At 50.1% G+C, this 18,755-nt stretch overlaps 1 protein-coding gene across 6 annotated transcripts in view; it reads right to left on the bottom strand.

The window, feature by feature from the left end:
* Window positions 1-18,755, bottom strand: part of Sarm (sterile alpha and armadillo motif) — a 329,198-nt gene that overhangs the window by 144,145 nt on the left and 166,298 nt on the right. For 4 of the 6 annotated variants that reach the window (XM_045759498.2, XM_045759502.2, XM_045759499.2 and 1 more), the window contains one exon: window positions 13,764-13,874. The exons of the other annotated variants lie outside the window; for them this stretch is intronic. In XM_045759498.2, the coding sequence (XP_045615454.1) occupies window positions 13,764-13,874 (111 nt within the window). The remainder of the gene's footprint in view (window positions 1-13,763; window positions 13,875-18,755) is intronic. 6 annotated transcript variants of the gene reach the window in all.

Below are 18,755 nucleotides of genomic sequence, written 5' to 3'. Positions count from 1 at the left end.
AAACATAACTTACTAGAGCGAGGAATATGGTAAAGACCCGGTGAAGAGTAGAGGTGCCACAGACACAATCACAGAACACTATGAACATTAGTGTTCACGGCTGCTCAACCTCAACTCATCCAAGACGTTAAATATTTTCGGGACACAAGCGGACGTGTTCAAGACAGGTGGAAACGTCTCTGCAGAAGGCGCTGTTCCAATCGGGTTGTAATGGCCACGCGGACCTGCGGGCCGCTCCAAGCAACAGCCGCTTAGGTCAAGTTATCACAACTCTTAGGGAGTAAAGAACTCTCGGAACCCATTCCAGGTAAATACAGGTAAGCACGGCGGTGGAGGGCAACCACCTATGCCCACGCACATGATGGTGGGCAGTTGACGAGCAACAGCAGGTGGAAGCCAGTCACCTACACAAGAGTAGTGGGCAGTTGACGAGGAAGAACAGGTGGAAGCCGTCACCCACACACGGGAGGTGGGCAGTTGACGGGCAATAGCAGGTGGCAGGCAGTCACCTGAGCACAGCCAGCCGCCCACATGCCCCAAGAAACCCGTCCGCGGCGTCGGGTATAAACTTCCCAGCGACGTATCGCCACCATCACTGCACTCATTGGAAAACGATTCGATTCTAATTTGGATCTCTATATAAAGAGGTTGATTTGGCGTGTGACGAGCGCCGTGAGGACGGCAGGACTCGACCCACGCGCACATTAGGCTCCAGAGATCACCCGATACCTGCTTGTGGAGTCTTGCGAGCGTTTAGTCTTTGGGGAGCTGCGGGGGTTTTTGTGAAGACTGGTAGAGCACGCTCCGACGCTAGGCTTAATTTGCATGACTGGTGTACGTGCGTTAAGTACGAGGCAAAAACCTGATAGGACGCCTGCATCAGCCAGGCTGGGAGGCCGTAACCCTGGCGCCAGATGAAGCCGGACGCCCTGCGGCCAGTCTCTATATATTTATATCCGGCTCCTACAAAGGGACCTTCCGTGTGATCCATTAGTAAATTGAGATATAGGGACTGTTGTGGTGATGAAGGTGGTGACTGGCGTCTCCTCCTTTTGCTTCAGTCTTCCTCCCTTTCTTCCTCGCATCTTTACACCCACCATGATCTCCCTTCTCTGATGAAGATTAAGCCACCCAAAAGGTGGCACGGGCATGAATAGCCCGTAAGTGGTGGCCCTTTTGAGCCATTACCAGTATCAAGAGCTGATACTGGAGATCTGTGGAGGTGCGACTGCACCCTGCGTGACGGGAGATGTCTCCCGTGCTCCCTTCTCCCCGGCCCATCCTTTATCTAATGATCCTTCTCTTATCTATCCCCAAACACCCCACTTCCCCCAAGCCCCCCCCCATTCCCCTCCTACGTCGCGTGTCTCCTCCTGTTCCGTGCCACCCATCACCTCCTCCTCCTCCTCCCCTTCCATTTTAAGTGCCAATTTGTTAGCCTAAACACTGCAAGAGATATTAAGGCTATACTTTGCAACAGTGCAAAACCACGTCTGCAACAGTGCAGAACCACGTCTGCAACAGTGCAAAACCAAGTCTGCAACAGTGCAGAACCAAGTCAGCAATATGTATGCTGGTGCATACTCTCGTCCTCCAAGACTCTTCATAACATACTACACAAAAATATTATATTTGCCACAGGAACTTGCAGTTTGTCTTACCTCCGCCAGCCTGGTATTATACTCCCATCTGTCATAGTCTACGCCTCTGACCTTTCACAAACGCCTCACAAAAGGAGGGTATTCCGGAGGAACAACAAGAGAACATGGGGGCCACGCCAAAAAGATGAGTCCCTCCTTAAAAGAAAATGTCGGTTGGGGCGTCGCTTGGATAATGCCTCTACCCAAGCAGAATGAACGCATAAATAAACCAAATAAAACCACGAGCCAGAGAGAGTACGTTTGAAGTCAACATGGTCTTGTGAGGCTCGCCATGGGGGCGGTTGGTCGCTGGCTCCCGGCGGGGCGCTTAATACTACTTATTACGCATTTCTCTCTCAAACATTACGTCCTGCTTGATGGGGTTCTGGAGGGTTGTTGTACTCCCTATATCCCGGCCTGAGGCCAGGCTTGACTTGTGAGAGCTTGGTCCAACAGGCTGTTGCTTGGAGCGGCCCTCAGGTTCACATGCCCACCACAGCCCGGTTAGTCCGGCACTTCTTGAAGAAAACTATCTAGTTTTCCGGAGGAAAACTCCAGAAAGCCGGAAACTCCGGAAAGCCCCGGTCCCCGCAGGGCACCGGAGCAGCCCACGGACCTAAACCACAGATCCCGCCCACACGTCCAGTGCCACCCCTCGCCCACACGACTCACGCCGCCCACGCCCCTGCACCCACACGCCCCTTACCACTACCCTCCCTGGCTGATCTACCCCGCCAACCAATGATAAACGTCTGGTCCAATCATGTTCTCAGCTGATGTAGGGTGCAGCTTTTCAACGGCCACCAGGGAGAGAGTGCAATAATTCACAGGACCCACCGGGAAAGGTAGCAATAATTCACAGGACCCCGAAGATAGCACCAACAAAGGATAATAAAGATGGTATCAGAGGAGACGAGGACGCACTTCTAACACCATTGAAGGACTTATGGAGACTTATAATATTTACTGCCTTCAGGGGCTTATCCAGCCCCAAGGTGATGCTCGGGCACCGTGGTACTTATCCTGAAGGATACCACCCGGTACTCACCACCCACTCAGTAAGGTACTCTCACCTAATAGGTCGTATTTCGTACGGAGTCGCCCATTACGTTAAAAATTATATAGTATTAGTACAAATTAAAGCAACGAAATATTGACTTTTTTTATGCATCAGCCTCGATAGCTGGTTAGTTGGGTTGCTTGGGTTCGTACATTTCTGGTTAGGCAAAACAGTTGCATTTTTAATGGAGTGGCAAATCGAGCAAAGATAACAAGCTCATGGCAAGTTACAGTATTGTGTAGAGATATCATTCACGGTGTGATAACAGGTGAGCACACGCGGTGTCCTCCAGGGTGCGAGGACAGGCTGTCTACCCCAGGGGAGGACACAGGGGTCGACGGTAATTATCTGGAGGAAACGCAAAGCCGCTGTGAATATATTGCATATGGGAGGGACATGAGGATGGAGTTCCCCGGTGCTTGGGGAAGTATACACCGAGTGGTCTACCCTGCTCTTCGGTGTGTGTGTGTGTGTGTGTGTGTGTGTGTGTGTGTGTGTGTGTGTGTGTGTGTGTGTGTGTGTGTGTGTGTGTGTGTGTGTGTGTGTGTGTGTGTACTCACCGAATTGTACGGCGCCAGCACCAACATGCCGTCCTAAAACATACTTGTATGCCCCTTGTAGCTTCATTCCTCTAACTCATATTTCCTTGTTAATATAAATCTGAGATTTGCAAAGCACCTCTATCTTTCATATCCACTCCAATGAGCCAAAATCAAACCGCAGACAACAGCAAAATACTCCCCAAGTATAGAGCAGCACCGGATCTCAGATTCTTATCGTCACCCCTTCGGGATGGGAGGGAAGCGAGGTGCACATTTTCTGTCTTCCCTCAGTGTTGACGAACACACTTGTAAGCCGGGGCGCAACCGACCTTCCCCTCGTCGTCGTATTTTTATCAACAAAAACTATACACATTTTGCTGAGTATTGCAAAATATCATCCTAAATGGAGTTGAACTGGAGCTCACCTAGTTACCTCAAGTGCAACTATCGCATTGTTCAGGTTACAATATTTCCTTAGATCTTGGAGCTGTGGTAACCTTTGTCTGACGTTGGAGTCCAGCGTCTCTAACTGTAACCAAAGTTAAGTTTTAATAATCAAAGAGGTAGTTAGTCAATTATGATCGCCTATTAGACCCTGAAGAGCGGCCAGTGCATAGCTTATGGGGTTTATTATGCATAAAAACAATGTATAAACTTCTGCACTTGGCACAATACATAATGGTCTGTTTTCATAAATTACGTTGCATACAGTCGGATTATATACCCGTGTGTATGTATATGTATTCAGGGAAAGTCTTAGGCTTCACATTAAAGCTGTATGAGTATTTTCCAATACCATTTTGTATATTTTTATAATGATAGAATACACCTGAGCAACTCATCTTCATGTTGACCAGACCACACACTAAAAGTTGAAGGGACGACGACGTTTACTTCAGCCACGTTATTGTGACTCATCGCCTGCATCTCATCCACATATTCTTGAGATACTGACGTAGAAATAGACACAGTCTCTGTCCTCCTAAGGTTTCCCAACTTCAAGAAACTATCGTACTAAAGTGCCTTATCCTAACCTGCCAGAGGACCTACGAATAGAAACCGGGACTGTATGTAAATTTCGCGAGCCGCTACCATTTTCTAGTGCGACAAGTTTTGGCCTTAGGTAGAGTATACGTCGAAATGCGACGTTCTATTTGGATAGGTTGCTGTGAGCGTCGGGTAATTATCCTCGCAAAGCCAGAAGTAATCAGCTTGATGTCACCTCAGGTTATAATACAAAAAGACATCAATAATAACCCAAAATAAAACAGCCGAGGAAGACGAAAGAAAACGAATGACATAGAAAGAAAACGGATAAAGAAGGAAACAGCAGAAAATCATATGATTTATATAATCAGGTGTGACAACTTAGAAGGCAAAACGCTAATCAAAACAACAAACAACGTTAAAAAAAACGGTCTTGTTACAAAATGATAACATTATTAAAATAGATTACAGGACATCATCCAGTAAAGCACCGTACATGGGAAACCTATCAAAAAGAAAACGTGAAAATATGATTCAAAATTACGAAAATCTAAATCAATTGGCAACAATGACAGCCCCAGTAGCGAACAGTCCCGCCAGGGAGACACGGGGGGACACGGAGAGACACGGAGAGACACGGGGAGACACAGGGACACGGGGACACGGAGGAGCGGACGTGAGGTGCCCCCTGCACAAGGCGCGGGCGGCGTCCGGCAGGGCATCGCGCTGGTCCCTTATTTGGAACTTGGTGGCATTGTGAGGTTGGTGACTTGTCACGGTCACGCTGGCGGGCACACCTCGTCCCCCACCACCCATCATGTGGGATTAAGCAACGTGTGTTGCTTAATCCCTAAAGATTAGTTGATTTGATTAGTTTGATTTGCTAAAGATTAGTTGTAAATAACAAGAGACGGAGGAGGCTCGGGCCATCGTAAAAACTAATTAGTTCCCACAAACTGTTGCACAGTAGGAAAACAAATATATATATATATATATATATATATATATATATATATATATATACATATATATATATATATATATATATATATATATATATATATATATATATACCAAGTCAGTAAAAAGCATTTTCAAAGTAAGGTAATTATGAGGAGAAAGCGTCAAGCCTGTATGACTACATAGCACTATGAAGGCAGCAGGTGGATGACTCGGGGAGGGGCAGCAGGTGCATGACTCAGGGAGGGGCAGCAGGTGGATGACTCGGGGAGGGGCAGCTGGTGGATGACTCGGGGAGTAGAGTGAGGTAAGTGTGGGGGCAGGTGTAGGTGAGGGAGGTGTGAGGTTTTATGAGGGATGGTCAAAGATGATGAGGTGTGAGGTGGGAACGGGGGCAGGTTAGAGACTCGCCACCACACCGGACCGGAGGCTTCATGACTCACATGGGTGGAGGCCCTCATGCCCCACACTCACACACTCACACCTCCACTCCCTAACGCCCCCCCCCCACCACCCTCCACTCACACAAGCTGCTTGGCCACACGCACCGAACGCACAAATATGGCGCATGAAAACATCGAAGGTACGCATCACTGACCTCATCGTCTAATCAATGCACGTGCAGCCATGCGGCCCAGACCAAACACCTTGTAACTTTCATCAGTATTCCTCGTGCTAGGAGCCACAGGTCTTGTGGCTCTTAGCGCCCGCTATCCACCTTCCTTAAGAGGTTCCTAGGTGCGGCTTGCCACCTTCCTCCTGTGGCACCTAGCTGCAGCTCACTAGGTGCCTACAACCTGTGCCAGGAAGGCACGAAGATAGAGCCACGTCTGAGAGAGACATGCACCGTTAAGACCACCAGCTCAACACCCTTGATCACTGTGTCTAAGACGCCACACACACACACACACAGGGTGTACGAGTGTCTTAAGAACACACACACACGCGTTACCATTACATAACTGTACATTCTGGAGGAGCAGGGCCAGCTGGGAGGCGGGAAACACTTGAACCAAACACATACACAGGGGACACCAGTGTATACACAGGGGACACCAGTGTACACACACACACACACACACACACAGGTTCCGAGGCGGGACCAAAGAGCCAAAGCTCAACCCCCGCAAGCACAAATAGGTGAGTAGTACACACATACACACACACACACACACAAGCTGCAGGATTTACACATGACCATATATGGAAGAAAATTGACGGAGGTTCAAAGATCTCTCTCCTATTTCCCCCCCCCCCCCCCTCACTACCCAATCACTTGGGCTGGACGGTAGAGCGACGGTCTCGCTTCATGCAAGTTGGCGTTCAATCCACGACCGTCCAAGTGGTTGGGCACCATTCCTTTCCCTCCGTCCCATCCCAAATGCTTATCCTGACCCCTTTCCCAGTGCTATATAGTCGTAATGGCTTGGCGCTTTCCCCTTCCCAAGGCTCATCTACCTGAACATCTAGGTTACCTCCACCTCTTTCTCTTCTTCATTGTGTCTCCTCACCATCTTTTAAGTTAACGTTTCTCTTCTTTTTATGGCTGGTCTAGCTGTTTCGCTGTGTGTGTGTACTCACCTAGTTGTGCTTGCGGGAGTTGAGCTCTGGCTCTTTGGCCCCGCCTCTCAACTGTCAATTAACTGGTGTACAGGTTCCTGAGCCTACTGGGCTCTATCATATCTACATTTGAAACTATGTATGGAGTCAGCCTCCACCACATCACTGCCTATTGCATTCCAAGAGTGCGTGTGTGTGTTTGTGTGTGTGTGTGTGTTTGTGTGTGTGTGTGTGTTTGTGTGTGTGTGTGTGTGTTTGTGTGTGTGTTTGTGTGTGTGTGTGTGTTTGTGTGTGTGTGTGTGTGTGTGTGCACTCAAGAGAGAAGCAGCATCCGACCTCACAATAATGACTGTAGAGAGGGCAGGAAACCACGGGGGGGGGGGGGGGGATATATTAAGGGAATGGAACAAGAGAATTTCAAGAGCGTATGCATAAGGCTTGGGACAATGTACAATGGTGCGCTCTCTCACGGTTCTGTAGGGGGAGAACGTCCCTGCCACACCAGGGCCCCCACTACAATGGCTACAGACGCCGCCGCGTCAAGCCCAGTTGTCGGCGGGGCGGGGAGTTAGGGGCCCTCACCCGGATCTTGTCGGGTAGCCCGCCGGGCCCCGCTCTGACCCCGTCTGCCACGCCACCAACACTATACTTAACACTATATTCACACCTCCCGCCCGGCCCTTCCTCCTCCCCCACCCTTGTCACCGCTAACATGGCATACTGATGACCCCAGCTAGCGTGCTTGCTGGGGTCATCCCAGCAAGCACTGCCCCTAGGCTCCAGTCGCGCCTGGAGGAGACCCCTGGAGGCGCGACTGGAACAGAAACGTTCCTCTGAGGCGGTTTCAAGTCTGTTTTTCAATACGCTGGAGCCATACCTGCTGGATGGGGCTCTGGGAGTTCTTCTACCCCCCAAGCCTGGCTTGACTTGTGAGAGCTTTGTGAGAGCTCTGTAAGAGCTTTGTGACTTGTGAGAGTCATACAGTGATAAGTGGCTTTATACAACACAAATACGGAACTCAACCTCACTAAGATTATAATATTTTGAAGCCAATTAGCAACCTTAAGTGATCCTGTCTTTCCAGCCCTGGACTTTCAGGAATTAGGTTTAAGGACAAGCTTCCAGGGCCTGGCTCCATGGACAGGTTCCAGGACCTGGCTCCATGGCCAGGTTCCAGGACCTGGCTCCATGGACAGGTTCCAGGGCCTGGCTCCATGGACAGGTTCCAGGACCTGAGGATTTCTACTGAGAGAGATTCGTAGGTTAATATCTTAATTGGGCCTGATTCCAGAACCAGTAACCTGTTAATTACACGGCGATGATTTCGAGAGTTCGACTTCCACAGCCTTTTCTTGTCTACACAGCCATCACAACCAGGCTGATCCAGTAACCCCAGCAGGAACTTGTCGAGTTCTATCTTGAAAGCTTCCGCTGTTGTTCCTCCAGCATTTCTGGGAAGGTTGCAGGGCTACGGTCAAATCCATTCTTCAAGACCTGATGCCTGAGCCAGATACACTCGCTAGGTACCGCGCAGCATCGGGGGGATGTCAGGGCCAGATACACTCGCTAGGTTCCACGCAGCACAGGAAGCTCTAGCAGGGCATCACATGACAGGTACTACAGGGCGCGTATGTGTGTGTGTGTATACACCTGCCAGTCTCTGGGTCGTGGTGAGAGTGCCGTGACTGGTACCGGAGAGACAGGTGCTGCTTCGCCTTCCTTCCCGCCAAGGCTGGCGGCCGCCGGCTCCACCTGCCAGGTCTGTGTACACACTCACCCGCTACATTACCTTTCTTAACACCCTTCTAGAGTGTTCCAGGCCCATGTTGAGTCACTCTGGGATGTTCCAGGGTGATCCAGGCCCATGTTGAGTCACTCTGGGATGTTTCAGTGTTTCAGGCCCATGTTGAGTTACTCTGGGATGTTCCAGAGTGTTCCAGGCCTATGTTGAGTCACTCTGTGATGTTCCAGAGTGTTCCAGGCCCATGTTGAGTCACTCTGGGATGTTCCAGAGTGTTCCAGGCCCATGTTGAGTCACTCTGAGATGTTTCAGTGTTTCAGGCCCATGTTGAGTCACTCTGGGATGTTTCAGTGTTTCAGGCCCATGTTGAGTCACTCTGTGATGTTCCAGAGTGTTCCAGGCCCATGTTGAGTCACTCTGGGATGTTCCAGAGTGTTCCAGGCCCATGTTGAGTCACTCTGGGATGTTTCAGTGTTTCAGGCCCATGTTGAGTTACTCTGGGATGTTCCAGAGTGTTCCAGGCCTATGTTGAGTCACTCTGTGATGTTCCAGAGTGTTCCAGGCCCATGTTGAGTCACTCTGGGATGTTTCAGAGTGATCCAGGCCCATGTTGAGTCACTGGGATGTTTCAGAGTGATCCAGGCCCATGTTGAGTCACTCTGGGATGTTCCAGAGTGTTCCAGGCCCATGTTGAGTCACTGTGGGATGTTCCAGAGTGTTCCAGGCCCATGTTGAGTCACTGTGGGATGTTCCAGAGTGTTCCAGGCCCATGTTGAGTCACTTTGGGACGTTCCAGAGTGTTCCAGGCCCATGTTGAGTCACTCTGGGACGTTCCAGAGTGTTCCAGGCCCATGTTGAGTCACTGTGGGATGTTCCAGAGTGTTCCAGGCCCATGTTGAGTCACTCTGGGACGTTCCAGAGTGTTCCAGGCCCATGTTGAGTCACTTTGTGACGTTCCAGAGTATTCCGAGTCACGTTGAGTCATCGTGGTACTACAACCATCAACACCACAAAGCTCTGACGTCACCAATAAAGCTACAGACCATCCATGACGTCACCACCACAACAGACCATCCATGACGTCACCACCCCTTGTCATCAATGACGTCACGCAACTTTAACCTCAAAAGTAGATAGGATCGGAAGTCGCATTAGACAACCGGAGGTAGGAAAGGCGAGGTACAAGAGCTAAAGCTTGATCCTGAAGGTGCGCTCGCGCTCACACACATGCGCACGCGGACATTGACTGCTCTGGGGGTCGTAGTCCTAAGGGCCCAGGTTCGATTTCCGGTCGAGGCAGAAACAAATGGGCAGTTTCTTTCACCTGATGCCTATGTTCATCTAGCAGTAATAAAGGTTCCTGGGAGTTAGACGGTGTACTCACCTAGTTGTGCTTGCGGAGGTTGAGCTCTGGCTCGTTGGTCCCGCCTCTCAATTGTCCATCAACTGTGTGTGTATGTGTGTATTCACCTAGTCGGTCGAGTGGGAGTGGTCTAGTGGGAGCCGGTCGGCCGAGCGGACAGCACGCTGGACTTGTGATCCTGTGGTCCTGGGTTCGATCCCAGGCGCCAGCGAGAAACAATGGGCAGAGTTTCTTTCACCCTATGCCCCTATTACCTAGCAGTAAAATGGGTACCTGGGAGTTAGTCAGCTGTCCCGGGCTGCTTCCTGGGGGTGGAGGCCTGGTCGAGGACCGGGCCGCGGGGACACTAAAGCCCCGAAATCATCTCAAGATAACCTCAAGATAGTTGTGTTTGCGGGGGTTGAGCTTTGCTCTTTCGGCCCGCCTCTCAACTGTCCATCAACGGCCCGTGGCAACACACCACGACTCAACAACACAACACTACTCAACAACACACTGACAACATCACCGCCATATAACAACCACTCCCGAAGTTGTAAAACCAAATAAAAACAAAAGAGGCGCGCCTTTGCGGGGCCAGAGGAGCCGGATCATCCTCCTCAAACTCCCCAGCATCAGGAAGGGAACTCAAAGCTCCTAATCCATACACCAATCACTTGAGGCTCGTCGTCGTAAACTTATAATCCAATCCTCGTTCGACCCACGGCAAATAAAAGAACCCCCGTTTTTTACGAGTCAGTCCTATAAAAAGCCCTCCCAGCAACCCACACTGCTAAGCAGAGCGACTATGCATAGCGGTTACCTGCTAGAAAAACAAACACGCGGCCTATATCACAAAGCTGCGTGTATATATACATATATAGGTTGTGATTATAAGCCTCTTGTAGTTATATTACCTTAGGGTTATGAAGCAACTCGAGGGAAAACGGACCCTTGAGGGGTTCAGGGGGTGTCTTAACCATTTTTTTGTATTGTGTTCATACCCTCAAATTGGTGATAGGATGGGGTGGTGAAGGGTGTTCTGTGGTCACCCTTGCTAGGGGTCCTGGGCCATGCCAGGGGTCCCGGGCCATGCCAGGGGTCCCGGGCCACGCCCCAGTCCACCTGCTCACGTCAATATGTATGTTGTTTAACGTCAGGTGAGTGAAGCATCTATCCTGTTTAATGGGTGTTGTTGTGTAGATGACGCCCTGCAGGGGTTGTGTTGTGTGGGAGCAGTGTGAGAGGTGGTGGCAGGTGAGTAGTGTGAGAGGTGGGGTAGTGTAGGGGAAACAATCACCCACAATGACGACCAGGGGTATAGTGAACAATCGGAACAATCCCCCACATCGGGGTACAAGCTGTGAGAGATTGACGGAGTACAATCACCACCCATCATCCAGGGGCTAGATTCACGAAGAAGTTACGCAAGCATTTACGATCCTGTACATCTTTTCTCAATCATTAGCGGCTTTGTTTACAATTATTAAACAGTTAATGAGCTCCGAAGCACCAGGAGGCTGTTTATAACAGTAACAACAGTTGATTGGGAAGTTTTCATGCTTGTAAACTGTTTATATAAATGTAACCAAAGCCGTCAAAGATTGAGGAAAGATGTACACGTTCGTAAGTGCTTGCGTAGATTGTCTACAAGTCTAGAATTTCAGAAATAATAATTATAACTTGATATCGACTGATGGTAGGAGATTGAGGATGAAATCTCCGGTCCTTTGAACCAGCATATCTCAACATACTAACAGTATTAGCACTTTTAAAGTACACATACATGCCTCGGGCCGGATTCACGAAGCAGTTACGCAAGTACTTACGAACGTGTACATCTTTCATCAATCTTTGATGCCTTTGGTTACATTTATTAAACAGTTTACAAGCATGAAAACTTGCCAATCAACTGTTGTTATTGTTATAAACAGCCTCCTGGTGCTTCGGGGCTCATTAACTGTTTAGTAATTGTAAACAAAGCCGCTAATGAATGAGAAAAATAGTACAGGTTCGTAAGTGCTTGCGTAACTGCTTCGTGAATCTGGCCCCTCGTTCCTAACTGCTCTACCTTGAGGTTACCTTACCTTGAGGTGCTTCCGGGGCTTAGTGTCCCCGCGGCCCGGTCGTCGACCAGGCCTCTTGGTTGCTGGACTGATCAACCAGGCTGTTAGACGCGGCTGCTCGCAGCCTGACGTATGTTGACCCCCGTCTAGCCAAGCCCAAAGCGTATCCCAGGCTTGTTCTATCCCCAGATGTCCCAAAGCTGTCCTTGCAGTCCCTCCAGCTCAACCCCCAAACACTGTCCCATTCCTGTCCCAATATAGTTTTACTCCTACCAATCCACCAACTCATCCCAGCCCTTCTCTAGCCCTGGCCGCAGTCCCAGCCCTATCCTAAGGCTTCAGCCCCAGACCTTCCGCCATTCCTAGCCCGGCCCATCCCACCCACACCACACTTAATGTCACTCAACAAACTTCAAAATCTGATGGAAAAAAATGCAATATCGTGTTTTATATGTTTAGAGTGGAATATATATTTGTGTGTAAGTATGAATATATTATATATATTGTTATATGTGTGTATTTACTATTTGTATTTTACTATTTGTATCTGCAGAATCTAGCTAATAGCTCTTGGACCCCCGTCTTTCTAACCAATTTATTTTTCCTCTATTATGTCTACTGTATATATTTCTCTCAAACACACACACACACACACACACACACACACACACACACACACACACACACACACACACACACACACACACGCACACACACGCACACACACGCGCGGGAAGCAGCCCGTAACAGCTGTCCAACTTCCAGGTACCTATTTACTGCTAGATGAACAGGTGCATCAGGGTGAAAGAAACTCTGCCCATTTGTTTCCGCCATGTGTGTGTGTGCGTGCGTGTGTGTGTGTGTGTGTGTGTGTGTGTGTGTGTGTGTGTGTGTGTGTGTGTGTGTGTGTGCGTGTGTGTGCGTGCGTGCGTGCATGTATTTCAGACTTCTCCTTATCCTTGACAACCCAGTTGTTAACTGATCTAGACTTTGAGAAGGCTGGCAAGCTACGTCAAATTTGTTATACATTACAAAGTTTGAGCTGAAAGTTATCAGATGACGCTCAGAGTGACGCAAATTTTCAAGTTACAGGTGTTAAGAGTTACATATATATTCCTTATTCACAGATTCGCGCCACAATCATGAATCTAAATCTTTCTGTCGTTTATATATATATATATATATATATATATATATATATATATATATATATATATATATATATATATATATATATATATATATATATATATATTGAAAGTGTTTAAAGGTGTCACGTGTTCAGAATTGTTCATAAATAATATTCGGAGACGGGCAGATGGATGGAGGCGAGTGTTCATGCTTCATTTTGTCATATAATGTCTTATTCCTTTCCAAAAGCATGTCCCGCCCATACTCCCCGCCCACACCCCCGCCCACGCCCACCAACTCCACAGGTCATAAACGAGTAATAAATCCCGCTGCCATCAGATCCACACCGTAAATAATACTCATCAAAATACTAAGAAAACACATCCGGACATTTAGGGAGCAGCCCGAGAGGCCTCGTCCACACCACCAGAGGTCACCAGAGGTCACCACAGGTCACTAGAGGTCACCAAAGTTCACCACAGTTCACCACAGGTCACTATCGCAAATATAACCAGTCATCACGTGACCCATCTCAACCTACAATTCCGTGTCCCAAGACCCCCAGCTCCACTGTCACGTGACCCATGTGTGGTGAAAAGAACATCCACAGAAGCCGTAAATGAGAATTCTACCCCAGGCGCAGGGTTCGAACCCAGACGCACGCGGTCTAGACGACTACACCACGACACGGTCGAGGGCGTAGTATCTACAATGTTATCTACAATGTTCTTTACCTGAGGGTGTGGTGGAGGGGAGGTGGGGCCCAGGGAGGCGCCGGGAGACCCGCTGGTGCTGCTGGAGGGTCGAGGTTCCTCTGGTGACCCGGGGTCCTCGGCGTTACGTACCTGGGGAGAGACAACCTGCCATTATTAACATGTTAACACCACTAAGCCACTATCATGTTAACACCACTAAGCCGCCATCATTACTATCATGTTAACACCACTAAGCCACTATCATGTTAACACCACTAAGCCACTATCATGTTAACACCACTAAGCCACTATCATGTTAACACCACTAAGCCACTTGTGCCCATCTTGCTCCTACTAGAGTTCAATGCTAAACAGGCATCTTACATGTGTCTTAAGACTATGTAAACAAAATTAGAGTCATTTGTCAACGAACTTAAATATTATACACCATACAGGTGTTATAATACATGATACAGGTGTTATAATACATGATACAGGTGTTATAATACATGATACAGGGGGGGTATAATACATGATACAGGTGTTATAATACATGATACAGGTGTTATAATACATGATACAGGGGGGGTATAATACATGATACAGGTGTTATAATACATGATACAGGGGGGGTATAATACATGATACAGGTGTTATAATGCATGATACAGGCGTTATAATACATGATACAGGTGTTAAAATACATGATCATGTATACAGGTGTTATAATACATGATACAGATGTTATAATACATGATACAGGTGTTATAATACATGATACAGGTGTTATAATACATGATACATGTGTTAGATACAGTTCAACTCGAGCCCCCCCCCTCCCCCCAAGGACCAGGAGACAACTTAGCAACGCAGGTAAACAATAACAGCGACGAGATGAAGAGTCACGATGATTACCAGAGGCACGATAAGAGTTCCATTACCAGCAGCTCACTATCGCACCGCTGCTCCAGCCTCGACGAGCACCAGTCTAGACACCTGGTGTGGCTGGGGCCGGCGGGCACGTGATGCCCCAGAGATGCCCCACTACCCCACGGGGTCTCTACACTACCGCACGGGGTCTCTACACTACCCACGGGGACGCCGTGGGTAGTTACCACGGGGGAAAGACCCCCCCAGCTCACTTTCACCACAGGGAAAAGACCCCAGTTTACACCTATCCAAATTACAAGTTGAAAGTCCCCCAGAGTAATTTGCTGTTGTTGTTGTTTAAGATTCAGCTACTTGGAACAAAAAGTTCCAAGTAGCACTGGCTATGGTGAGCCCGTAGTGGACTTACCTGGCACAGGAGCGGCGCTGTAACTTCAATAATTTGCTGTGATAAGATCAGCAAAATGTTCAATTAACACCGTGTGGGTGAGTGTACCTGTGTATGTGTACTAGTGTAGGCTACTGTATCCCGCCTGACTGGTTGGTGTATTACATGACACAAAATGTATTGGTGATACAGTACTGCTGTTGTTACTGGTGATGATAATTATCTTACAGAGGTAATTATTATATCATGTTGATATGAAGTTTCTTTATTCGCCAAGAAGGGAATATATACGCCGAGAGGTGTGGGTCACTCCACAGTGTGGACCACTCCACAGTGTGGACCACCCCACAGTGTGGGCCACTCCACAGTGTGGACCACTCCACAGTGTGGACCACCCCACAGTGTGGGCCACTCCACAGTGTGGACCACTCCACAGTGTGGACCACTCCACAGTGTGGACCACTCCACAGTGTGGGTCACTCCACAGTGTGGGCCACTCCACAATATAGACACAGTGAACATATACACACAGGTTGGTCAGTAAGCTATAGTGACGGCCTTAATAACCCACTTCCCCCCAGACGATCGCCAGCCCTTAAAGTAGAATAGAAAACAAAGATCTGCAAAACACCAACAGGTACCCCGAGCTTTACCCGGCCCGCTGGAGGAGCCCCGGGTCTGTGAAGCCCGTCCCATTAGCGGAGTGTCGCGAGGCACCTGCAGAAGCCCGTCCCAAGGGCGCCCGAGGCCCTAAACGTCCCTCACACCTGACATAGAGTCAGGTGTAACTCTTGGCCCTGGATGGCTCCCCCTCCTCCTCCAAGTCATAAACCGCCTCCATATTTTGCTTTGTAATATAAATGATGTTATGGTTTAAGAGCTCCGCTATTGTGCGTTGGTGGAGATGCTTATCGTCCACACACGGCTAATGTTTCTTGCTGTTCCAGATGCCAGAGAACTTGTAGGAGCATTTCAAGGTGTTTATGGAGCACTCTGTCGGGTGTCAGCCGTCTCGCTCAGGTAGCTCTTAGTCAACTCTTATGTTTATTTGTTTAAACTTGAGAAATTTGTGGGTGAGGTTCATTTTCCGTGTTTATATGGGTATTATCACAGTGTGTGCCTATTAGCATCACAGTGTGTGCCTATTAGCATCACAGTGTGTGCCTATTGGGATCCCAGTGTGTGCCTATTGGGATCCCAGTGTGTGCCTATTGGGATCCCAGTGTGTGCCTATTCACACCGTAGTGAGAACTAGGAGCTGATGTACGGAGAAGGTGCCCAGTACATAGGAGGAGGTAGTGGGAGTACGGGAGTGGTGGGAACATGGGGCGGGTAGAGTGGGGGAGCGGGTAGAGTGGGGGAGCGGGTAGAGTGGGGGAGCGGGTAGAGTGGGGGCACCATACCATACCAACAGAGGGTAACACTCTGCTCACCTTCAAAACATCGCTGCGTTCATGCAACTGTAGAAGCGATGCCCCGATGGTGGCGAACTCTTTTATGCCCGCCCGACCTCGATCATGCGCGGAGCCTTAAAGGTCAGATTTCTCGCCTTGGTACACGCGGGAGGCGACCATCGTGCCCGCCAGATAGCCAGCCCAACCTTCAAAAGCTTTCGATAAGAGCTTCAAGCGATATTACTGCTTCCCGCCGACAGAGTCGTGTGCTATCATGTACGACAACCCGGCGACCACTGGTGGGCCCCCAGCGACCACTGGTGGCCCCCCGGCGACCACTGGTGGCCCCCCGGCGACCACTGGTGGCCCCCCGGCGACCACTGGTGGCCCTCAACGACCACTGGTGGGCCCCGGCGACCACTGGTGGCCTCCCAGCGACTACTGGTGGGCCACGGCGACCACTGGGGGGCCCCAGCGACCACTGGGGGGCTACCAGTGGTTGGGCTAAAATAGTATAAATAAATAATGCCACAAGAGCGAGCGAAGTATATGCAAGAAACAGGCAAAAAAAAGTGCTTGGCAGGAGCCGCCAAATGCAATAAAGTAACACAGGTAAGCAAATCATGCCGGAAAATAATAGGTGATGAGACGGCGTGATGATCGGAGCGTGACGGAGCATCGGTGCGCCAATTACCTGTCCCCCAGCACCTGCTCTCACGCTCCCACCGCCAGCCTCCAGCCCTGGCGGACGCCACCTGGGGACCCCGGCGCCACCTGGGAACCCTGGCGCCACCTGGGAACCCTGGCGCCACCTGGGGACCCCGGCGCCACCTGGGGACCCCGGCGCCACCTGGGAACCCTGGCGCCACCTGGGAACCCTGGCGCCACCTGGGGACCCCGGCGCCACCTGGGGACCCCGGCGCCACCTGGGAACCCTGGCGCCACCTGGGGACCCCGGCGCCACCTGGGGGGGACCCCGACGCCACCTGGGGAGACCCCGGCGCCAGGTACATTAGTGGGGGAGGCTCGCGGACCTCAATAACCCAGAGGGCGGCGACCTAAGTATAGGAGAGTAAAGTGCCCATTAGGAAGAAGCATCGCTGGGGGGCAGGAACCTCAAGGCTCAGTACTGTACCGGGTGATGAGTGTGTGTGGTGAGGCGTGGACGCCACTGTGGAGGAGGAGGACCTTCCGGCTGACGTCAACTTTGATGTCAACGTCAATTTTGACGTCAACATCCCCCCAACGGACAAAATATGATGAACTATAAATCATAGCGGCAAACAAAAATTCACGTTTTCTATGCGTGGGTCGCTCGGTTAGGCTAGGTTAAGGTGTTTTAGTTCATCGTTTTCTGTCTGTTTCCCCTCCAGGAAGCCAGGTTTCCCCCTCCAGGGAGCCAGGTTTCCCCTCCAGGGAGCCAGGTTTCCCCTCCAGGGAGTCACGTTTCCCCTCCAGGGAGCCAGGTTTCCCCTCCAAAGGAAGCCAGGTTTCCCCTCCAGGGAGCTAGGTTTCCCCTCCACGAAGCCAGGTTTCCCCTCCAGGGAGCCAGGTTTCCCCTCCAAAGGAAGCCAGGTTTCCCCTCCAGGGAGCTAGGTTTCCCCTCCACGAAGCCAGGTTTCCCCTCCAGGGGAGCCAGGTTTCCCCTCCAAAGGAAGCCAGGTTTCCCCTCCAGGGAGCCAGGTTTCCCCTCCAGGGAGCCAGGTTTCCCCTCCAGGGAGCCAGGTTTCCCCTCCAGGGAGCCAGGTCATCTTCTAAGGTGCGTGAAGGCTTGGCAAATGGGAGAACAAATTGGAGGACTCATGGAAGGACAAATGGGAAGGAGTGGGTATGAGCCCGGAGACCTTCCAAGACGGTGACTAGCGCGTCAAGGGAATGAGAAACCCGGCGGCCTTATCACTGTACAAGAGAGATCAGAGATGCGCATCTTGCTGGCCACTCTACCTGACTAGTACTAAATTGCTGGCGTGTAGCGGATCAGATGAGACGATAATAGAGCACTTCCAGGACACGTTGAGAGGTCCTGTGATACGCTGTCCTCCCTCCCACTCTCCTCTCTCAAACCTGTCTCAACAAAGAGATGTTTGGGACGGTGTCTGCGCTCCGGGGCCGTCGTCTGGGAACTCATTTATCGATAAGCAAATGCGGTAGATTATTCCACACCGGCGGTTACCTCCTGATAGTGAGTCTCCCCGGACCTTGCAAGCCTATCGCCACGATAAAGTTATTCTGACACAAGTGGACTGGCAAATCTTAGTCCGGGTTCCTAGTTAGGTCATGGTAGGTTTAGGCTAGGTTATTGTAGGTTTAGGCTAGGTTACTGGGAGGTTTAGGCTAGGTTACTGGGAGGTTTAGGCTAGG

The sequence above is a fragment of the Procambarus clarkii genome, chromosome 83 (assembly GCF_040958095.1).
Source record: "Procambarus clarkii isolate CNS0578487 chromosome 83, FALCON_Pclarkii_2.0, whole genome shotgun sequence".
Classification (NCBI taxonomy): domain Eukaryota; kingdom Metazoa; phylum Arthropoda; class Malacostraca; order Decapoda; family Cambaridae; genus Procambarus; species Procambarus clarkii.
This window is presented reverse-complemented; position numbering and strand designations above follow the sequence as displayed.